The sequence below is a fragment of the Perognathus longimembris genome, chromosome 22, assembly GCF_023159225.1.
Source record: "Perognathus longimembris pacificus isolate PPM17 chromosome 22, ASM2315922v1, whole genome shotgun sequence".
Lineage (NCBI taxonomy): Eukaryota > Metazoa > Chordata > Mammalia > Rodentia > Heteromyidae > Perognathus > Perognathus longimembris.
This window is the reverse complement of record NC_063182.1, coordinates 28878618-28903379: the sequence shown is the minus strand read 5'-3', so window position 1 is coordinate 28903379 and position 24762 is coordinate 28878618. Positions and strand designations below refer to the sequence as shown.

Here is a 24762-nt window from a genome sequence, read left to right as displayed (position 1 = left end):
CCTTTGTCACTGAAAAAAAAAAAAAAGAAAAAGAACAGACGTTCTATATTCTAAGTCTCACATAGCAGGCAACATAGGTAGCCAGGAGACACCATCTGGGATCTGAAGTCCATGTCATTCATTTGTTTTTGTTTTGTTTTGTTTCCATGATCCTCAGGGGATAGGAATTTTCTCTTCAGCTAGAATAAACTAGGTTTCCAACAACCACAGTTTTTGCTGCCAGAGATTTCTCCTATTTGAACTTCTTTTCCAAACCAGTTCAGACACATTTCTTCTCCACAGCCTCCAATGGTGATCATCTCTTACCATGACACTTTGGGTGTTCCACTTCTCTGGATTGTGATTATTTCTGGTTTGCAATCCTCACAGTAGATCAAGCCCAGCAGTTCCCTCTCAACGTAATGCTTTCCCATGCTGCTCTAGCATAAGGGCTTTCTTCACATCAGCTAGACTCTCAGACTGAAGCAATTACTATCACTCAAATCTTCACATTTTCTTAAGGCTTGTAGGAAGTGCAACTAGGATTGCCAGTTTGTCACCGGAAGAAAAGATCCGGGGCCAAAGAACAGAGATAGTTTAGGACATTGAAATTATGTACCTGGTAATAGCAGATACGTGTCTTCATTCATTTGTCAAAAATCCCTAGAATTCACAAGACCAAACAAAATCTTCATGTGAACCATGGAATGGGGATGGATAATGGCATGCTAATTGAATCCATGTTCATTGGTTGTAATATATGTATATGCTATATATTACATTTATAATTTACATCAGATACATATGTATATTGATCATGAGGAAAGCTGTTAGTGGTTAGGTTTGGGTATCAGAGAAATGTTTGTTTTCTGTTTTTTTTTTTTAAAGTATTCCTAAGACTTAAACATTCTATACCATTGTTAAGTGGCCTGTTGAAGTCATCTACACACATTATGAGAATTCATTAGCATTATGGTCTCAGTATCTGCACAAACAGAACTAAACAAACACCTGTGATGAGTCATTAAAACCCACCAATGAGACTGAAACTCTCCATTTCTCCCTAGCTGAATTTGAGTGCAAAGCCTAACAAACAAAATATGAATTTGCTTTAAGATAAAAGATAAAGTAGCATTTAGAGTCAAATGCATTATTTATTCCTAGACTATGGGTAATTTCAGAATTGTGCTGAATAATGACCAATGTGTATGTGGATACATAGTTTATATCTTACCATAATTAAAAACATTATATTGTGTCATACCCAAAGACTTTGTTTTAACTATAGGAAGCCAAAGTGCTTAAGTCTCCCAGAGTCATTATCATCTTTCAGAATTTGTTACTTCCACAGAAATGCCTCTCTACCTGTCAACTTCAGATATAACAAATCTAAGTTCAGGTATTCTCTTCTGTCCATTCATTTTTGTCTTGTGTGCTTCCCTATCTACTTTTTGGAGTTCTTTAGGTTAGCAGCTGAGTTTGAATTTTTCCTGTTTGAATGAAGTAAGTGTTATTTACAGCTGCACAGATGAATCAAACCATTTTTTTTTCTTGAAGATTTTCCTGGGGCTTTTATTTATGGAGACTGTTTCAAGTTGTAGAGCTTCAAAATCTCAAGATCACTCTAAAACTGGTGTTCTTCCTCCCCACTTCCTGTTTTAGCAATACTGACCTACCCAAAGAATGAGTGTTTTATTTTTTCCTGTCTGCAGTTGTACAAGATTCCTTCTGCTTCACTAATTTACCCTTTCTTCCCTTGTTACTCTTTAGCCTTTAGAAAGCTGTAAAATCTCTATGCCCTCTACCAGGAAGTTTCCCTTCCCTGCTAGCAAAATCTTAAACACTCTCTCCATCTAATTCTACCTTTAAATTTATCCAGATCCCAAATGTATATTTTCAATTGCAGATGTAGTTATTGGTGCCATATTGAAAACGGTGTTAAAAGCTATTCCTCTTTAAACAATTCAGCTTTCTGTCTGCTTAGATGATATATTTTTCATCCCTATATTTCTTTGTCCTCTTAATTTACCTGACCCATAACAGTTGCTCAAGAAATTCTGGGAGAAATTAATTGCATTATACATACTATTTCATCCTAGTCTGAGCTATGCTTTAGCTAAAGTCCAAAATAGATTTGTTTACTGTTCAAAGTTCAAAATTTAACATAAAGTACTTAGCATCCTACCCATGACACCTTTCATCTTTCACTTCCCTTTAAGCAAGAAGCTACTTTAACCTTGCAGTTTCCGCTAGTTGAGGAGTCAGTGTAATAGAAATGCATTAATGCAAGCGCTATTTGTCTAGACATCAATAAACTTAAGAACTCCCCTTGGGCCACTTGTAGCGTCAATAAAAGCTCATAATTATTGCTCCTTGGGGCATTTTGTATTCAACCCTTTAGTTCACTCTTCTGTAAAGACAAAGACTTTGAAAATTGGGATATTTGAAAAATTTTAAGCCGTAAGTGAGGTGTGACAACTATTATTAGAAATCCCCTTTTCAGAAGTGTTCTCAGTGCCAGGCACCCAACACAGAGCCTCCTACCGCTAGGCGAGCACCTGTCTAGCTAGGCCCCATCTCCAGCCCCTGGGACTTTGTGACTTTCAACAAAGATGTTGGCTGTTGCTATTTTAAGCTGTCTACCCAGGTAGTAGTGACTGGAACGTCCTGCTCTTGTCTGATACTAGCTAAAGATTGTTCATGGGCCTTGCATTTTTAAGAATAGAAAGGTTTGGGAATTCAAATCCAGAGAGAATCAGGAGCCTAGGCAATGTCGGGACGGGACGGGAAATATTACTTCCAGACATTGCCTTCTAGGCTAGGGGTGCCATAATCAAGTCTCAGCTCCACAGTAAAATCCGCAAGTGTGATGCGATACCACTGCCTTACTCTAGCATCTCTCCCAGTGAGATGGGAAACCAAAGAGCAGTGACAACGAATTCAACCCCAAAGCGGAATGCAGAATTCAAAAAGGGTGAGGGCCACACGAAGGAAGGAAGGGAAATGGTGGGAGAGAAGGGAATGTGATCAATCTAATGCTTAAATACCTATCGATGAGACTTTCAGAGCAAAGCCTGTCCTTCCTCCTTCGCTCCCTTCCTTTTCCTTTTGGAGAATGTGGATGAGTTTGTTGCATTGCTCGCAGGAGAGGTGGCTACAGCTGCGCTTCCTGGGAATCTGGTCTCCGCGGTGTCGCGTGGAAGACCCTGGAATGTTCTTGATTTCTTCCTGAGGAGTTTCCAGAGCACATGAAGAGAATCACGTCCGCGAGCCATAAAGTTGCGGCTGACACGGCTCACTCCGTTTGTCCTCCTGCCGATTCCGGAGCCCCGGTCCTCTCGGCATCGCCGCCCACCCTGCGCGGGAGCCCCGCTCATTGGCTCCTCTACGCGGGAGTACTCCCGGGGTGCTGGGTGCTCCTTCCTCCTGCCAGATCCGCCTGCTCCCCGCACCCCGGAGGGCGTGGGGCACCTGTGCGCCCCGCCACGCGTAGCTAGGAGCTCGGGAGGACCAGCGACTCCGTGCACCCCAGCACGAATCCCAGCTCCACCCGAAGCGTCCTGCCCACGGGACGGCGGGACCCAACCCGCTCGCCTCCGCTCCTTCCAGCTGAGATTACTATCCACATTGTTTCACACACACACACACACACACACACACACACACACACACACACACACACACACACACAGAGACAGACACAGAGAGTAGAGAGAGACAGAGAGAGGAGACAGACACACAGAGAGAGAGCAGAGACAGAGACAGAGAGCAAAGAGACAGAGAGAGAGCAGAGACCGACAGATAGACACAGAGAGACAGAGACACACAGAGAGAGCAGAGAGAGAGACAGACACAGATAGAGGGAGGGAGAGAGGGAGAGAGCAGAGACACACACAGAGAGCAGAGACACACACACAGAGACACAGAGAGGGAGCAGAGACAGAGAGAGCAGAGAGAGACAGAGAGCAGAGAGACCGACAGACAGACAGACAGAGAGCAGAGACAGAGAGAGCAGAGACAGAGACAGAGAGAGGGCAGAGACAGACAGACACACAAACCAGAGAGACAGACAGACACACAGACAGACAGACACAGAGAGCAGAGACAGATACAGAGAGAGCAGAGAGAGACAGTGAGAGAGACAGAGAGCGAGCTAGCAGAGAGACAGACAGAGAGAGCAAAGACAGAGACAGAGAGCAAAGAGAGACAGTGAGAGAGGCAGAGAGAGAGACAGAGAGAGGGAGAGAGCAGAGAGACAGACAGACAGAGAGAGAGCAGAGACAGCCAGAGAGCAGAGACAGAGCAGAGACAGAGAGCAGAGAAAGATAGACACAGAGACAGAGCAGAGAGAGCAGAGAGAGAGAGATAGACAGACAGACAGAGGGAGAGGGGGAGAGAGGGCGAGAGGGGGAGAGCGCGGGAGCGCACGCGGGTGTGGGTGGGAGCTTCCTCTCGGCGCCGCGCAGGGCGAGCCGGCTCCGTTACTCCCCGCGCGGCCCGCAGCACCGCAAGGCAGCAGCAGCCTCCGCCCCCTGGGCGCGGCGATTGGCTGGCTGCGCTCCTCGCTTCCCTGCGAGCGAGAGGGAAGGGCCAGCGACGCCCCCGGCCCCAGCTGCAGACGCGGCCGCCGCCTCCGATGCACAAGGTGGCACGTTGGGGAGGAAACCTGCGCCCCTGGGAGGCGGCGCCCCGAGCCCCGGGCTGCGCGGGCTGCGCGGGCTGGCGCGAAGCGGGCGGCGGGCCGCGGGGCGGCGGGGGAGGAGCGGCGAGGAGCCCGGCCACCGCGGACCCCGGCGACCTGAGCCGGGGATCCCCGCTCCACGCTCTCCTCGCGTTCTCTCCGATCGCCCCACCGCGCGACCATTTCCCTACGACGGAGCTCGTCCACCCGGCCGCGGTGCGGGCCGCGGGGCCGCCAGGACCGTCCCGGGCCGCCAGGATGCGCTCCATTCGGAAGCGGTGGACCATCTGCACCATAAGTCTGCTCCTCATCTTCTATAAGACAAAAGAAATAGCGAGGACCGAGGAGCGCCAGGAGACGCAACTCCTCGGGTAAATGCAAAGCTTCCTTTCGGGATAGAGCGGAAAGTCACGCCGGGCGTGCCCTGCGCGCACACACGGGGCGAGTGTGGGCTCGTGGGGGTGCGCGCGTGTGGCTGGTGGGATCAGGTGTGCGATCACAAAGGCGGCTGTGCCGTGCGTGCCTGGCTCTGCTGCCTCTGCTAGGAGTTCAACTTGCCCGGTACGGTGGAGCCCGTGGGTCTGGGTGCTGGGGGCTTTGCACACCCAGGGAGAAGTAAATGCACAACTGCTCACGAGGATCGTGTGCTCCTGTGTGTGCCGTGCGTCCGCGGGCACAACTCCAGCCAGATGTCTTTATTCTCCAAAAAAAGCTGCCTGCCTCTGCCCCAGGTGCAGAGATGGGGAGCAAAAGGACTTGGGGGTCCCCTGTGATTTGCTGCTCTATTTAGGGTCCCGGGGTAGAGATGTCGATTTTTTTTTTTTTAATTTGAGTTGGCAAATGACAGTGACACCCGAGATACTTCCTTGTTTTGCTCTTTCGCTGCGAGCACTCGCGGGCGTCATGGTGACAGCTCTAGACGGGAACTGGGTGCTGGCATGTTCAGGGGCTCAGTTCTATTTCTCGAGTTCGCCCAGATGAATTCCGAATCGCGCTGCCCCGCGAAGTTCTCGAAATATCCCACGTCCTTCCTCCCGCGCCCCTGCCTCTGCTCCCCGAGCCTTTGAAGTTTCCCCGGGGGTGCGGGCTGCCGCTGAGCAGCTCGCCAGCGTTTTTCCTGAGGATGCCCAGCCCAGTTGTCAACTCTGTTCAAAGTCCTGTGGCTCCGATCCCCCCGCCCCCCTTTTCCAGGGGCCCCCACGGTGGGGCACGCGGCCGCTCGGGTGTGCATGTGGCTCTGCCATTGCGTGACGCCGTGGTTGTGCGCGCGTGTGTGCGGGAGTGCAACTTCGCGCACGCCGGTGCGTGTTGCTGCTCCTCCCCTGCGAGGGAGCACCCCGCAGGGCAGTGCTCCCACAGGGAATCGAGCCGCCGGACAGTGAAAAGGGGGCGCGCGAACGGGGACAGGCTTCTTGGATTCCTCTTAGACCGAGTGGAGCACACCCCGCGGGCCTTTCCAGCCGAGTGGAAGCTGCGCAGAGCTCGCCTTGCAGTTGTGGGGACGGAATTGGGGGGGCGTGGGCATGCCCCCCGCCAGCCCCGCGGCTGGCAGGCAGACAAAGGCGGCTTTGGGGCGGTGGTGGAGCTGCGCTCGTGGGGGCTCGTGGGGGCTCCGGGGAGAGGGGCGGAGGCCGGGGCGTGGGGGTGCAGGCCCTTTGTTCCTTCTCTTCTGGACCAGTGGGCTCCACGGATGAGCCTGAACAAAGGGGTTCCATCTCCCCAGGACCTGGAGGGCTGGGGCCCCTACCTCAGGACCCTGGAGAGCAAGAGTGGGGCAGGGGCGCGGGAGGAGGAGGGCTCCCCCAGACTCCCGATGTCCGCTCCGAGCCCCCCCTAGACTGCGGGCACCCGCGGGGAGCGCCCGGGGAGCCCCTCCACAGGAATGACCGGCTTCAGCACACGCGCATTGGCAGGCGGCGTTCTCGGGGGGCCTCGGCGGCCGGGGCGGGGCAGGCGGAGTTGTGTTCTCCTCCCAAGTGTTCGGCGGCCGCCTGGGGCGGGCGGCGGGGGGAAGCAAGCCGGGGGCGCCATGGGTACGGGGTCCCCACCCTCACCCCGAGCCCGCAGCGGGGCAGGAGCACGGCGGGGAGCGCAGATCCGCCCCTAGGGAAGGAATCAAAGTCGTCTCCCTTAAGATAAGCCCCCCCAAAATCACTTCCCACGTCGAGCGAGCAAGCCAGCTCCTCCCCCTTCATTAAAGCCCGGGATTCCGGCGCTTTGGAAAGCGAGGCGCGAGCTGCCTTCGCTCCGCGCCCAGGCGCCTGGAAGCGTCTAGAAGCCTGCACCGCCCCGGGCCATCGCAGTCAGTGCAGTGAGCCTGGCAGGAGTAAAAATCTTGATGTTGGGAAGGAGGACTTCCAGATGGCGAAGGCCACCGGAATAGTCACCGGCAAGGCTAGCGATGGTTTCTTTTCACCTGTCAGGAGTTCACCCGTCCCACTGGGTCCCGAGGTCATGGACCCCTCTCCCCTGCCCCCGGCGGGGTGCACCGAGCAGCTCTGACATGAGATGACCACGGGAGAGGTGAAGGCTCCCATCTGGAGCCCTGCTCAGTGCTGCCCTGAAAGTGAAGGCAAGGAGGCGAGCTCTGGCCTTTGGGGGGCACTGCTCGCCTTGAGGGTGGTCAGCAGTTCCTCCCTTCCACAATCCTTTCATCTCACAGCAGCACCCCTCCTGGGCTTGGATTTAGCTCTGCTGTTACTTCTTGGGGTTGTTTTCTTTATGTCCCTCACCCCTATCCTTCCCTGGAAGGTCCACCTGCAATCAGTCTAGCACCTCTCTCTCTGATGACAGGTTAAACTGTGGTTCCGGACAGAAAGAAGGACATTACCAGCAAAACTTTCCCACTCCATACCCACTTCTCATATTTCTACAAGAACATTAGCAGTTTTTCTTTGTGTTTTTTTTTCTTAAAGAAAAATTACATACTAGTTCAAGTAAGAATTATTGAACACCTAAGACTAATTTTGTTCCACACACACACAAAAAAAACTTAAATAGTGGCTACAAGTACGTAGTAAATAAAGTGTAACTCAAAGTGCTTTGGCAGTGTGGAGTAGTCGGACCTCGTCGTTTTCTTTTCTTTTTCTAAATGGGAATTGTAATCTGTGATTTAAGTGGGTCTATGTGCTATTTGGAGTGATAATTAAAAACAGTTTTAAGATGTTCACATGTAAGTTATGTCTGTATGCTCATTTAATGAGAGAAAGACAAAAGGTATAAACTTCACTTTACAAGTAGTTGTTTTGATTGTTACCTTAAAACTCTTTTTGCCTGGTTAGCCACAAATGAGGCTTTAGATTACCTTTATTATTACAACCGTCAAACAAGTTAGTTTCAGTGTGCTCTACGGTAAGTCATACTTTTGTAAAACAAGAATTAAGGATTTGGACTTGGTCATTTTGTTTGCAATTGTAATAGAATCCGCAGTGAAGGTAAACCATCTCATCTTTACTTTTAGTTGTTTTACACGTGGGGAATAAAAACCGTACAATGGTTCAGGCTTAGTGTCATGCAATTTTTTTTCTTTAAATAACTTTTACCACGTTTGAAATTGTGAAGAAAGTTTAAGTCAGTGCAAAGGGAATCCACTCATTCCAAGTCAGGTCATGTAGACTCTCCATGGGGCTCAATGGACTTCAGGAACCGAATTTCCAGCAGTGAATTTAATCACATTTGCAGTGTACTGCAGCCCTGACAGAGTAAGTGGAGGTGAAGCTTGGACTCATATCAAAGAGAAAAAAACTATTAGCAAAGACTGAGTAACAAAAGCAATTTTCTGCCACTGGTATCCAAAAATATGGTCTTTGTAGATGTTTCTGTAGTTCATGTAAACAAGAATACATTGTTCCTATGTTGAGTAATTTCTTTGGTGTGTTTTCTACTTCCCCTTTAAGAATGCATGCTGAGTATTTTTATAGATAGTCCTATGCAAAAGAGAATCTTTTTTTTTTCAGTGCAGCTGTTTAAAAGTCAGGGCAGATTTGAAATGAGAAACAATCAGGGGGTGGAAACATTCTTCATGCCTTACATTCACAGGAAGGAAGTCGTTTCTAAGACGAGAGTGCTACTAAGATCACATGTGAAAAATCCTTTGGTATTTTTTTAAGTTTATACAAAAAAATCCCTAGAGCCTTAGTTTGCACTTAGCATAGCCTTCTCACTCATAAATCCCATTGACTATAAAGGAAAATGTGATTACTTGTAGACAGGCTTTCATTCAAAGTTCTTTCCAGTGATTAAAAACCTGATAACTGCCCCATGGTCATTCCAATAAAAATAATTCAAACATCAATAGTGAACATAATAGTTCATGGTGTCAAATCATGATACGATGTGAACTTTTTAAGTCACTTAAAACTATCTTGGACATTTTGAGAAGTTTATCACAATAAACATTGGGCAGGTCAAGAATTTGCCCATGTTAATGCAGCAATCTTTTATAACCTTAACAGGGTAAGCCCATGTTTATGTCTACTTCTATGAAAATTCATGGGAGGCAGAAATTATTATTATAATCACAGCACTTTGTGAGAAGAAAGATAATGGTATTATCAGGTCAGTTATTAATGGGATGAGATTGGAAAGACCTTTCCATTCCTCCCCAAACTATTGGCAAATTATATGCCTTTAAGAAAAAAATATCTATTCCAAAAGAGTACAGGTTAACTTCTGTCTGTATTTAATTTTTTTTTTTTTTTTTTTTTTTTTTTTTTTTTGGCCAGTCCTGGGGCTTGGACTCAGGGCCTGAGCACTGTCCCTGGCTTCTTCTTGCTCAAGGCTAGCACTCTGCCACTTGAGCCACAGCGCCACTTCTGGCCATTTTCTGTATATATGGTGCTGGGGAATCGAACCCAGGGCTTCATGTATACGAGGCAAGCACTCTTGCCACTAGGCCATATCCCTAGCCTGTATTTACATTTTTATGCACATGCAATTATTACCAATAAATGTGTAATATGAAACTTGACTTTTGGAACACTGAGAATATAGTACACCCACTGCAAATGACCTCTGTGATGTGACTATTGTCTACCATCCAGAGACATACATACATTTTCATTAGTAGGATGGTTTAACATACTAATTTTTTATAGGGCTCTAAATTTCACAGGGAGTGGCTTGATACGATGTGTTGAGTTGGTTCAAATTAAAACTGCATGTTTAAAAAAGAATGTGAACTAAAATACCACACTATAAACCTCCAGTTATAGACTACATCCAACAGCTGTTACACAAGAAATGTTTCCATTGATAGGGAGGATTGCCTACATCATAAACACATATTTAGGCTTCATGACTGAACAAATAATCACGTAACTTTATAGCCACTTCCTGGAGAGTCTGAAACTTCAAAGTTGACATGAAATAAATAAATGCACATGCTGAGGTGGCTATGAGTTTTGTGCATTATTTGCCCTCAGAAGTAGCTATTTCATTTTTGGAATCTGGGTTTCCATCAGTAAAGTAGAAAGAAAATAGTCTATTGACTAATAAATCATTTAGTTATAAATATCCTAATGGTAATGGTATCTCTCACCTTTTCATAGCATCAAATACTATCAATTTACTTGATGAATTATCCTGAAAACACTGCTTTTAAAAGTGTTTGATAAAGTGGAAAATGCTAGGAATGTTGGTCACAAAATGAGGGTTTTTTTTCCCATGCGCTAATCAATCTCTCTCCCCTGAAATATCTTACTTTTGAGTTGTTCTGAGGCGAATTTTTAAAATTAACACTAATAATATTTCACAAGTTATTTTTAATATCGAGAACCACTTAATCCTTAAAGTCATTTCATATTAGATACTGTTGTTATGAGTGTCAAGGTTAAAGTAAGGCCATTATGACCTAGAAAAATAGCCAGGAACAGAAAACTAGCAAAGCTCAGGATCAAGAACATGCTCAGATCTCCTGATGTTCCAAAGTATTCATAATTCAAAACAACATTTCTCCCCATTATGCTTATGTGCCTTTTATGAAAATAAAATTCATCTGGGGGGGGGGCGCTCACAGTTTAGAAGAGATTATTTCTATCATACAAGCATAATTAGTTGCGTAGGTGTGGTTATATGTAAGAAATAGAGCTTTGATAATATTTTTTTCTTTAAGTAACATGAGATCTTTTCTTTATATAAAAATAATTTCCACTTCAAAAGGGATGTCGCTTAGTGGTAGAGTGCTTGCCTAGCATGCATAAAGCCATGGGTTCGATTCCCCAGTACCACATAAACAGAAAAAGCTGGAAGTGGTGCTGTGGCTCAAGTGGTAGAGTGCTAGCCTTGAGCAAAAGAAGCTCAGGGACAGTGCCCAGGCCCTGAGTTCAAGCCCCAGCACTGGTAGAAAAAAAAAAAGGGATGTTAATTATGATGCAGTCATATTCATTGAATTCTTTTTGAGGGATGGGTATAGATTTTGATCTAAGGGTCTTAAGTTTGCTAGACAGGTTTTCTATTTGCTGTATCCTGCCCTCAATCCTTTCTCGAGTTAGTTATTTTTCAGCTAAGGTCCCATAGTTTTGCTGGAGATCAGGTCCAGCTACACAGTGCAATTCTCCTACCTATATATCTTTTTCCTACTTGGAATGAAATACAATCACACACAGCTGCTGTTTGAGATGAGATGTTGCTGGGGTTTTTTTGTTTTTTTTTTTTGCCAGGGCTGGCCTTGAACTGCAATTCTCCTGATCTCCATCTTTTGAGCAGCAGGGATTATATATAAGAGCCATCACCTTTGACCTCATTTAATTATGATAATAACTTTTATGGTGCTTATATTTTTTTCCTTCCAACAGAATAAAAATATAGTGTCTCATTTATTCAAAAGGAATGTGATTGTTTCTTGTGTTAGGAAAATTGCTTCCTACTTTCACAAACTGGTCATTTTGTTTCCTTTCAGAGATGGTGAGTTGAGCTTAAGCAGATCACTCGTCAATAGCTCTGATAAAGTTACTCGAAAAGCTGGCACAACAATCTTCCAGCAGTCTAGAGAAGGTTGGAAAATCAATTCCTCTTTGGTCCTCGAGATAAGGTGAGTTTCTTTAAGAAGGCACAGTAAATTTCAAATCATGTCCTCAAGTATGTTAGGGCTGTTAAACTTACATTGAACACTTGATGTATAAAGTATAAATGCTTCAATAAAAAGTGAACCAGTTCCACTTAATGTCTCTCTCTAAAGAATATAAAACCATAAAAATGAAGTCATTATATCATGAAACAATTAAAGTTGAATATGTGAATTTTGAATATAATGTTTTATACTACTAGAATGAAATATTCAACTGATTACTAACATCAGAGATCCTTTGACTTGCTCAGCATGAGCATATATTTTGAGAATTACTTTCTAGTTTTTTCCTATTGAATCTTCATTCTGACCTGTGTTTTCTCAGGTAGATAAAAATATATCGTCAAGTCATATTTTGTTGATATTATAAGTAGAGTTAATCTATCCATGGATTATGTCTCTTTGGGTTCATGTAATAAAGTAGATAAAAGTCAGATAACACATTTTCTCTACTTCTGGCTTTCTTTCCAGACTAGATTGTATGGCTGAAATTAATTCTTAAAATGAAACTCAATACCTACATATATCCAGGAAAATTATTTCCTCTCTTATAATCCTTTTATTAAGAATGAAAACTAGGGGCTGGGAATATGGCCTAGTGGCAAGAGTGCTTGCCTCGTATACATGAGGCCCTGGGTTCGATTCCTCAGCACCACATATACAGAAAATGGCCAGAGTGGCACTGTGGCTCAAGTGGCAGAGTGCTAGCCTTGAGCAAAAAAAGAAGCCAGGGACAGTGCCCAGGCCCTGAGTTCACGGCCTAGGACTGGCAAAAAAAAAAAAAAAAAAGAATGAAAACTAGTGTTACACCCTCCAAATTATGGAAAAAGGAAGCATGCCATTTATCTCGCTAGTCTTACTACATCACTGCTGGTAGCTATGTCTAAATTAAGGCATTTTAGACTTCAGTCTGTAAATCAGAACTCTAAAACTTCAGGAAAATGGATTTTGTCCACAATAAAATGATTTTTTTAGCATTAGAAAAATATGAATCATTCAATGTTCGAACAATTAGCACCAAGACTTTTTATAAGAGGATCTTACTGAGGAAAATATAAGAGGCTGAGCTATTTGCCTGGCTTACCTACTCACTTTTCTTCTTTCCCCTCATATAGAGGATTAAAACCAGAGTCTCAGTGCACTTATTTTGAAAAAGCACTCTAACACTTGAGTCACAACCCCATCCTTTTTATTTATATGCAATTTTGGAGACAAGGTCTTACCATGATAACTTGGCCTGGGCTGGCCATGAACTTTTTTTTTTTTTTTTTTTTGGCCAGTCCTGGGGACTGGCTGGACTCAGGGCCTGAGCACTGTCCCTGGCTTCTTTTTGCTCAAGGCTAGCACTCTGCCACTTGAGCCACAGCGCCACTTCTGGCCATTTTCTGTATATGTGGTGCTGGGGAATTGAACCCAGGGCCTCATGTATAGGAGGCAACCACTCTTGCCACTAGGCCATATCCCCAGCCCGCCATGAACTTTTGATCTTTCTGCCTGGGATACAGTTGTGTGCTACCAGCCAGATGCTATTCACTTCTCAGTTCACACCTACACAAAACGTAGATTAAAAGCAATCAGAAAGAAGAGTTTGCTACCGTCTCATTAAGACTATGCAAAGCAGTTCACAGAAGACATTTCCACAAAGTAATCACTACCTGTTGACATTTACTTGAAAGAATATCTGAAAATTTAAGAAGAGATGGATCTCAGGCGAATACAGGAGTGGGTGGGCTAATTTGTATTAAGATTTAGAAGTGACAGTAAAGCAGTAATCAATCCACAACAGTATTGAGTCTTCTACTTCTGGTTGCTTTTAGTGTAGGGTATGCTTGGTGAATTTGGGAGCTGAGTATAAGCATGAGAAGTGTCATGTCTTATGGTTTTATCAGGTGGTATTCTGCGGATAGAGTATAGCTAAAGTAAGATTTGTTTTAACCGGGTGCAAGCCCCGCCCCCAAGAACAGCAATTTAAATCCTGGATTAAAAATCAGCAGGTTTGTTATAATGGTGCAGAATTACAAAAACTCTTGAGAAATGGAAAGATTTGACAAGTCCTGCCTTGTATTCTTCTTGAGAGGCATCTCTCAGTTGCAGTCATGAAGAGCATGGAGTTAGACATCTCGACACCAGGGCCTGGCTCTCTCCTGATACCTGGATGTTGTCTTTCTCCTTGTCAAGTACCCTCAACTGCCTCATTTGAATTTCAGAAGCTTGTGAGAAATGAAATAGTTAAAAGGAACGGACTTATGAGGGATCACAAACTGTCACAGAATTTAGTTTAATGATTCCTATTTTTTGAAGGTAGACTGGAAAGAGAGAAATATGATTGGTTTAACAGAGAAGATTTGCCCAATAAGTCTCAATACTTTCAGACTGGATGGTCTGGCAAGTAAGGAACCAGTTGGTTTAGGTAAGGACTAGGTAAATAGGAAATATACTAGTCCAGTTAATTTTTCTAGGCAAACAAAATGATAGGTCAGAATAATTAAAATTTAGCAAGTGTATTAAATAACACTATTTTGGTTAATATAACTAACCACATCTTCCTACTGTCTACATAAAAATAAATCATGTAGGGCTGGGGATATGGCCTAGTGGCAAGAGCGCTTGCCTCCTATACATGAAGCCCTGGGTTCGATTCCCCAGCACCACATATACAGAAAATGGCCAGAAGTGGCGCTGTGGCTCAAGTGGCAGAGTGCTAGCCTTGAGCAAAAAGAAGCCAGGGACAGTGCTCAGACCCTGAGTCCAAGGCCCAGGACTGGCAAAAAAAAAAAAATAAATAAATAAAATAATAAATAAATCATGTAGAAATTCTTAAGACTCCAGAAGGCATTATTTATTATTAAGATATCCAAATTAAATAGTGTTAAACATAAGTAATTCATTTGTTGCAATTTCATAAATAATGAGGTTTGCATTTAAAACTTGGGAAGTAAACAATTGCCAGTTACAATGGCTGATAATGTGAATGCAATGTCAATAATAGCTATTTTTTATTGGATTTGATTTAATAAGTAAAGAAGTTTTAAAAAAGTAAGAAAATATTCAGAGCATTTGTTTAGTTTTAAAATACATTTTTTGAAATCCCACTAGTAATCGTGAACAATTTTGTATTCTTCCTTTCTTCTTCTTCCTCTTTGTAGCATTGAAGGAAAGCCTTATCTCTCTCTCTGTGCATGTGCATGTGTGTCTGTGTCTGTGTGTGTGTGTGTGTGTGTGTGTGTGTGTAGGGGGTATATGTATGTTGTAGAAGTTTTTCAAATTCTGCTGTGAATATTTTTAATTTATCCATTATAATTATTTTGTAATCATTTTATCTGATTGGACCACGTTTAAATTTTTTCTTATTTAAAAAAATCATTAAACTTAAATAATGCTCTGATGATATTTCTAGCAAAATAATTGTCAATCTACATTTGTCACTCTAAACGTTTAATAGTTACTGAAGATATTTTCTTTATGTTCCTGAGTATGATTTCCTCTTTCTGTTACTAATTTGTTCAGCCTAAATATCCTCCACTAATCCCATAAGCATTTCAAGCAATGATTCTTAACATCCCATGTAATAATTCATTTTGCTTTGTGCTTTGAAGATTTATCAACATTTAAGGAGTCAATGCATTTTCACCTAACTAAAAAATTACATTGATTTAAGAATTTGATTTACAGTTTCTACTTTACCCTTTGTTAGTAGAAGCTAAAACATGACACATTAAGATTCATTACTATGGTTAAACCAGTAAAGATTGTACTTCAGTTATTTGATTATGTCCAACACAAGTAACAACATATTTTTCCATATTTGGGTTGATTCTTTTGTCTCCTTTTTCATATACTGACTAATAACCAAAGAAATTATAACTGTCACGTATAGAAGTACAGAAATGTATTAGCTCAGCTATCCTCAGAACAGCATAATCACATGAACAGTCAGAAAAATATTTTCTTCTTAGTATCATACCGAAGTTCCTTAATGTATAAGACTTGTGGGTTAACTAAACATAACTGAAAATTTATATAGGTTTTCTGACAAAAAAGAGATTGATATTACAGTCATAGATTTGCTTTGGAGAAAGGTCCCTACAGAATTCTGAAGCTATCTTCTACTCACTTTAGTAAATATGTGACTTCTAGAAATAATCTTGAGGCACGAAACTTACCTAGCTTATTTAGTAGCAGATACAAGATTGAAATTCAGTGTTGCCTGACCATTGGGCAGAGTCTCATTAGAAAACAAGTCACTGGCTTGGAAGGATGTCTTTAACAAAGAAAACGAAAACAATTAAAATGCATCTTTCTGGAGTACATGACATTTTAAAATCTGAAATGGCAAAATATATCACTCATTCAATTTTACCAAATTCTGGAGCAAACATCAGATGATAGCCCAAGAAGTAAATGACACTAAAATATTTTTCTCCAAGTGAGAATTTTTCTTTCAGTGTGACTTTTGACTCTAGAATAGCTTTCTATAATTGCTAGCACCCTACAAACAGAAATCATAAATAAGCTGCCAGTGTCATCCTTTCATAACAAATTGATTTGTAGAAGTTATCTTTTAACACAGCCTATTTGTAGATATAACAAGACACTTGATATTTCTTAAAGCATTTTTTCTTCTATGCAATTATCAAACTCATTTGGTGATTATGTATGTATGTATGTATGTATGTATGTATGTATGTATGTATTTTTCTCAGTAGCGACAGCCTAGATGGGGCAAATACTGATTCTTAATAAATGGCTCATAACCTTGTTTCTTTCCAAGTTGTGATGTATGCCAGATCTAAGATAGGTCACACAATACTTTCCGACTGGGTTAATGCCTTTTAAATTGAATTTTAGTTGCTAGCATACATGTGCTTGTTGTTGACAAGAAACTTACAGAGAGGAAAGAATGGTGTCTGGTACCACATTAGCTATATTTTACATCTCATAAATGAAAACATAGTGTAGTAAGTTAATTAACTGTGTGGGACTCTGCAGCTGCCATTGAAAGTGATATTAAACGGGAAGTTCTATATGAAAATTCAGTTGACAAGTTTCTGTTCAGAATCTATTCCTGTCAGTTTAACAGTGGAAACCAACCTTTCAGCTTAAGCCAAGTTTACTTAAAAAATAATTATGACTAAAGTTTTGGTCCCACTGGAAATGAAGTGTATCTTTAGATGGTTTCATGTATCTACAACATTGGAGCAGTTGCTAGATGTGGGTGTTTGCTATCTAAAGAGACTTACTTCTAAACTTGCACTGGGATCAAATGACAGTTACAGACCTACCAGTGATCTTTCATTGATCTTTTATGACACGCACAGAAAACCTCTTTTAATACTTACTGTCAACTTGATCACATATTAGATAACGTGCAAATACAGCCTGCATATTTATCATTAGCTTTTGTTGATTATAGTTTCTTTCAAGCCCAGGAGTTGAATTTTCTCTCAATTCTCTAATAATTTATTTACTTTGCTGCTAAATTCTCAACTATTATAATGTTAGCAAAAGCATATTTAGTGAAACCAAGAAGTTTTCCGTTCATATATTTTAAGCACAAAAGTTATTCATGTTTTCCATGAGTTCATTATATTTATAAAGCATAAAATATAGAGATTTTTGTTCTTTTATTTCTTCATATACTCTGGACAGCTGGATTTTTTAATTTTTTTTTTTTGTCTGTCATGGGGCTGGAGCTCAGCGCCTGGGTGTTGTCCCTGAACTACTTCACTCAAGGGTAGTGCTCTAGCACTTAGTGCCACAGCTTCACTTCTGGGTTTCTGGTTGTTAATTGGAAATAAGAGCCTCACAGACTTTCCTCTCCAGACTGGCATCTGACCTTGACCCTCAGATCTCAGCCTTCTGAGTAGCTAGGATTACAGGCATAAGCTACCACTGCCTGGCTTTCACAAAGCTCTTATATACAGCTGTAACTTTAAAAAATAATTTTAGCCTTACTTTCGTTACAATTTCAAAAATTATTACTTACTGAAATCACAATATTTTTACTGATAATCATTGTTTTCAATCTTCTATGCACTTACCTATGATAATTTTTCATGCACAGATTTAAGGACTATATGATTAGTTTAGTTATATATAAGAAAAAGATATACTGGCATCATTCCTTTTTTCAGTTTAGAAGGGAAATTTTACATTAATTTTGTTGTCTGCATAAAAACTTTGACTTTTATATTTTGATAGGCCTTGTATTTTCACCATTTTGTTGCCTTGAAAGGCACTTTTACCACGGTTGCTGCTCCTATTAAAAATATAAACTACTGATGAGCCTGTAACAGCATTGGAACAACACATAATGCATTACTATCTTAGGAGCTATTCCAATGAGCTTATTTTCTTCCAAAAGCTAGAATCATGTATTTTTAAAATTGATCAACTCCTTTAGTACTCCTTTAGCATCATCTTTTCTAAGAATGAATTCAATAAAGATGTGTAACTATGGCATCTATAAGATATATTTTAAAGTGTTTTGCTGCTTCTCTTTTTTATGCCACAGAAAAGGCACTGTTACTGGAAAGTCCCTCTCATTACTAATTGACGGGCAGTGTGCGCTTTGTGACATAGTGAAAAAGGCTTTTTCTCTTTTGTACTTCCAAACTACCAAAGCCTCTTTCTATCTGCACCTCTAACCTACTCACCTCAAGCTTGCAACCACCCCAATACTGGTGGAGCACACATTCAAAGCCTTCTACACCAACCCGCTTAAACTCTGTTCAAAGGAAAATGATAACATCAACTAGCTGACAAGCAGACCACATCCGTGCACTCTCGGCCAGCTTTGTCATTTTCACAGAAAATAAATTTTTGATGAAATACAGGTGCCAAGGTTTTAACTATTTTTCCCCAAATAAATGGTTATTAATGAATCTATAGCAAAGATTCTGTTTTGTTTTGTTTTTTAATTCTCACTTTGGGTGAAGAATCACTGTGTGATTCCCAGAATGAATGACTTCTATAGTTTTTCAATTTATAAACCCATAGTTGCTGATCTCAGCTCTAATTCTCTTGTAATCTGTATACTTTTACAATAAATTGTGATGATGTTGGTAGTATTTCCACCAGTTTTGTAATTTCATTAGTTTTATATATTACAAAGATTCCTTCTGTACGTAGTTACTAAGCAACTTATTTTAATTATTGTAATCTATCCCTTTCCTCCCCAACTTAATGTCATTTGAGTCTATAGAGTTCCATGGAAAGGTAGAACACTTCTTGATGAGATAGCTTTAGTTCATGTTCATCTCTGTCATTTATTGGGATAGAAGCTGTTTGGTGTCCAGTTAACTAGATGCTCCAAACAAATCTTAGATTACACTTCATCTTTAGAAGTGTACTCATTGTTGGAAGTCCAAGGCCTTTCAACCCAGCTTACAATTTGACTTTCAGAGCCTTCATAAGAAGCTGAAGCTGACATAACTGACATGTAAACCAAGTTTCCAAGGGCAACATAGTGATTAGATATATGATTTCCAAGTTATGAGACACCAATAGATTTGTCAGATACCTATTAGAATTGTGGTTATATTTTGCAATATTGACAGCATTCTGGCTGTGTCTGTTTTCTCATCTACCTATTTAGTGTATACTTGTATTTTGTTTTTGCAAAGGTTCTCACATCTGTGATCAATGTAATATTAGAGATTGCATCAGTTAAGTCATCAATTAAAAAGAGATCTTAAAAGACAATGTCCAGACAAGCTGGCTGAGAAGTGTATTTCTTCTATATCACTGTGTACTTCATATAGTCATTTTTCCTTTAAGGAAACCAACTTATATCCATTCCAAAATGTACTCAAAGGACCTGGGTTTAAAAACTTGGAAATATTCCAGATGACTTCCATTGCCCATGGAAAATTTCAGAGTCCAAGACTGACAAGCAAAAAGGGTACAAAAGACAATAAGAAACAATCAGCTATCTTTATGATACTTAACCGAAAGCAATTTCTACACATCTTTTCTTTGATTCTGCCCAATTTATTTCCTCTACTTTCGAGCTTAGAAGAAAACCTTCATAGACATTTAGTGCTACAATTTAAATTATATTTATGAAATGCATAATCTGCATAAATTTGTTTACTGGGAAATATTTAATAGTTCACTGTAGTCTAGTTCAACACAGTTTTGAGTTATTTCCATTTACCTTAACTAGACAACATTAAAAACTACAGAAAACTGAATAACACTAGAAGAATATTTAATTATGCAAAGTCTAGTCATCCTAACTATGTTTTATACAATAAAATAGCTTTTCTTTAGCTTAATTTATAAATGATACCCTTTCTCCCTATCACAAATGGTCATATGTACGATTCCTTTACAAAGTCATTGAAAACCTTTTGCAAGCACATTATATTTCCCACAGAATCTATTCCTGTAGAATTGGATGGCTAAATTACCTCTTGAAATTAAGTTTATTAATCTGTTTTACATGTTTACTTTGTAAATGGAGTTGCCAGCTCTTGGATACCCTGTCCTTAATGCGCAGCGTTGCTTGGATTTCCTGCAGAAAGAACATTCTTCGCTTCCTAGACGCAGAGCGAGATGTCTCGGTGGTTAAGAGTAGCTTTAAGCCTGGGGACGTCATCCACTATGTGCTCGACCGACGCAGGACCCTGAACATTTCCCAGGATCTGCACAGCCTCCTACCAGAAGTTTCACCAATGAAAAATCGCAGGTTTAAGACCTGTGCGGTTGTTGGAAATTCTGGAATTCTTCTGGACAGTGGATGTGGAAAGGAGATTGACAACCACAATTTTGTAATAAGGTGAGTTTCCTTCTCATCTCATGTGTTGTATTTTTTCAGACATTTTACATAGAAAATCGGAAGACATGTTGGAATTTAATATTATATTAAACACTACTTAAGCATCTGTCTTTGCTGTCCTTTGCTGTTTCCTATCTAAATCTCTATTCAACATAGAATAGTCGATTAAAATAGATTCTTAATTGACCATTGTATAGATGATAAAAGTTAGTTTTCAGGGTTGGGGAAAAGTACCAATTTTATTATATATAATATTTATGAAAAACGTTTTCTTAATATCTCATCTGTCTATTCATTACCTTTTTTTAACTGCAGGGTTTGTATGAGATAATGAAGATTATAGTGGCGCACAGTGGTACATTGCCTGTAGTCCCAGCTAGTTGGGAGGAGGACATTAATGTAAACTGCAATTCAGGACCAACCTAGGCTAAAAGCTAGTCAGAACTTATCTCAACAAAGAAGTTACAATAAGACGGGTCACATCCATATTCCAGGTTAAATTAGAGGCATTGGTATGAAACCACAACCCCAGGCAAGTCCTGACTCAAAAGCAGGAAACCTTAACTGGAAAGTACTTAAAGCAAAACATGTGACTTAAGAGGTAGAACATCTGCCAAACAAGCACACATCCCTATATTCAAACCCTAATATAATAATAGTAAATATTATTAGAGCAATAGGTTATAAAGATTGCAACGTACTGATGTGATAGATGTTAGCTAATTATGTATTTTTCTTCATAATTACTTGGTAGACTCAAAGAACACAGTTTTTCAAGCCTGTATTTTATTTTCTTGGCCAAATTACCTTCAGTGTTCATTATTTGTGGTATTTATGATATGTTAATAATTTTTAGACTGAGTTTTCTCACATATTTAAGCATCCTTATGTGTTTTTTGTTGATGGTCAAAAGACATTTGATGAACTGTTTTGTTAACTTTTTATGAAGTATAATATTTGATAAGACAAATGGGATTTGGATTGCATTGCTGATACTAATTCAAATATCTGTATAATTTTTTGAGTCAATTTACTTCTTTGGGGGAAATTGCTGAATGCTTGAGATGTATATTGAAATAAAAAATGCTGGGACTGGGAATATATATGGCCTAGTGGTAGAGTGCTTGCCTCACATACATGAAGCCCTGGGTTCCATTCCCCAGCACCATATATGTAGGAAAAAGCCAGAGGTGGCTCTGTGGTTTAAGAGCTAGACTGCCAGCATTGAGCAAAAAGAAGCCAGGAAGAATGCTTAGGCCCTGAGGCTGAGCCCCAGGACTGACAAAAAGAAAAAAAGAAAAAGAAAACACAGATGTATAATATAAAGGTAAAACTGTCTTTGTAGGACAGAGATAATAGGGAAAGTATACTGAGTATTGGTGAATATTTGAAATTCCTGGAGACACACTGGAATACATATGAAAATAGAGATCTTAAAAACTCTCTTTGAAATAGTTTTCAAAATAATGTATTATATTGTGAATGTATCAACTACAATTAAGACATGATTTGCAAAACAAAAAAAAATCTGTAGTAACTTTAAAAAAAAATCACACCTCTGCATTACTGGGTATGTACAATGATAGCAACAAAGATACCTGTAAACATTATACTATGTTTTTTCACCTTTTCTCAGTTACATTCAGGGTTAAATATTGATTGAAAACAAGTCTTTAAAACTCTGACATCTTAAACTAATTGAACTACAAGATAAACCCTGTACACAGATTGGAAAAATCATGCAGAAGTGAAAGAGAAAAGATACGTGATGAGGGAATGAAAACAGAAGTGCTTCAAACATTGATGTCTAGCTGGCATTTGGTTATAAGGAAATTGTAAGGTTTTTAGAGTTTGTGCAGTGACTAAAGCATACACATAAAAACACGTATTAGGATAGGCTGAAAGGCATCTCAGTATAAAGATGGTAGTTTAGAAAGGCGATTGAAGACAGTGATTCAAGACTGAAGACAATGATTCAAGCATGACTCACTTTTTTCTCCCTTTTATTGTCAAAGTGAAGTACAGAAGGGTTAGTTTCATATGTAAGGCAGTGAGTATATTTCTTGTTCAACTTGTTACCTCCTCCCTCATTTCCAACCCTCCCCTCCCCCATTCTCTCTCCTCCCCCCCTCCTGTAAATTGTACAGTTGGTTTACACCATGGTGGTTTTATAAGTATTGTTTCCCCTAACTTTGGCCTTGGGGCCTGCCCAAGCTGTTAAGTTCAGCTTCATCTCTGACTAAATTAAACACTACTTTTACATGTGGTCAATGAGAGAAGTTTGGCAGTTGGAGTTTAAGATTTATTCTTTGATTTTACTTTGTGTTGTAGCTTTCTTGCACCAAGGTTTATGGACTGGATTCTATGCATTTTCTTTCCAGTTCAAAAAAATGAATTCCCTCATAGTACATTGAACCCCTTGAAAGTGGATTTCTAACTTCTTCTCATATCAAAAGTGCCTGGTGACACTCCTTGAATCACATCACAGTGTGTTTTTATTTTCCCTACATTCTGTTCCTAGAAACTGTCTATCCAGAACTTTATCTCTCTTTCTCTCTCTACAATTGTCTTTGGCTAGAGTATAAGTTTCTAGACTTCTGGGCTTTAGCCTATTGGTGAGAAAAATTCTCATTACAGGAAATCCTACTGCTCATCTCCTTTTATTTCCTCTGCAGGTAAGAACTGTGCTCTGTTTCACTGGCCAAATGAAACACTAGGCCACCTGGCAGGATTGTCCTTGAAGTTTTACAAGTTATTGAGAATGTACATAATTACTAACCAATTGTGGGCTTCATTCAGCAAAATACCAAGGATCTAGGTCATGGATAATTCTTTCTTTTGCCACGAGGCTACATTCCCAGCCCCTTTCTAAGCCTTTAATGACACAGACCCCCAATATTTGTACCTAATATGTCTACTTAAAACTCTATATTCTCTAGCTGGGCACTGGTGGCTCACACGTATTATATTAGCTACCCAGGACGCTGAGAATTTAGGATCTCAATTCAAAGCCAGCCTGAGCAGGAAAATCCCCAAGACTCTTATTTTCAATTAGCCACCAGAAAACTGGAAGTGCCACTGTGGCTCAAAGTGGTATAGTGCTAGTCTTGAGCAGAAGAAGCTGAGGGACATCTCCCAGGCCCCGAGTTCAAGCCCCATGACTAAAACCAAAACCAAAACCAAAACAAAATGTATTCTCTTTAGATCATTAAACTCCAATTTTAACCTTGAGATACTTTTTGATCATTTCTACAGAAACTAAACTCCAATTCTGTCTACTTTACTTCTCTCTTACATACTTTTCCTGCCCAAACTGTGTATTCTCTTATCCCCAGAATTTGAATCTGCCTTGTAGCAGTACTGGCCAGTGGATTTTCAGTTCTGCTGTGTGGTCTGGAGCTACTATTGTTTACCAAATGACAATAAATGCTTCAATAGGGGAACTCTTTTTGCAGCTTCTTATCTGAGAACTTGAAAGTGCAGTTTCATTTCACTCAGTTACATTTCAGTATATTCAACCTCAATAAGCTCTTTGCATGTTTTCAGACTACTGAGGATAAATTATCCACATATCCAAACTTTAAACATAAAATTCTTTGCCTACTTACCTGAAAAAAGCAAGTGGTGTGGGAAAAAACACTTGGAGAACTTTGAGAGTAATATGGAAATATTTGATACACAAAAAATTAATGTGGAATTACAAAAGTTATGGTATAAAGATATATTGAATAGAAAATATAGTTTCCATTCATAATAGACTTACCATTATAATTTGTAATGAGAGTTATATTAACAAGAATTTTTAGAATTTTGGAACATCGTTTCACATTTTCTCAACACATTCCTGTAAATATACAACCTGCTAGATTATTCCATAGTTACTGACTTCCCTATATAAACATTACCTGCATATAAAACTAGAAATTTTAGATCAGAATGAAATTTTGATATAAAGAGGGACATGTGTTAGTAGTAGCATTTAGTAAACTATAATGTGGAAATTCAGTGAATCCAATATTAACTCATCTCTTCCAGCTTCTCACTCCTTTATTCTGAAGTTGGAATCTTCCTAGATTGCAGTCTGAAACATATTCTACCACTATCAGAATCTGTCACTTTCCCTTTGACAGTTTTGTATTACATATTTATTGCTTTGTTGTTTAATAGAATGCAGGAGAGACAGATTTCCAAAGCTTTTTGTTAGTCTTTAGAGAAATTATCTGCCATGTTTATATGTTTTGTAAATATTAGGGT

The 24762-nt window shown here is 40.5% G+C and overlaps 1 protein-coding gene across 1 annotated transcript in view; it reads left to right on the top strand.

The window, feature by feature from the left end:
- The first annotated feature begins 4832 nt into the window (after positions 1 to 4832).
- Positions 4833 to 24762, top strand: part of St8sia4 (ST8 alpha-N-acetyl-neuraminide alpha-2,8-sialyltransferase 4) — a 90166-nt gene continuing 70236 nt past the window's right edge. The window contains exons 1-3 of the mRNA XM_048331287.1: positions 4833 to 5031; positions 11559 to 11690; positions 20251 to 20508. Of these exons, the coding sequence (XP_048187244.1) occupies positions 4919 to 5031; positions 11559 to 11690; positions 20251 to 20508 (503 nt within the window). The 5' untranslated portion in view covers positions 4833 to 4918. The remainder of the gene's footprint in view (positions 5032 to 11558; positions 11691 to 20250; positions 20509 to 24762) is intronic.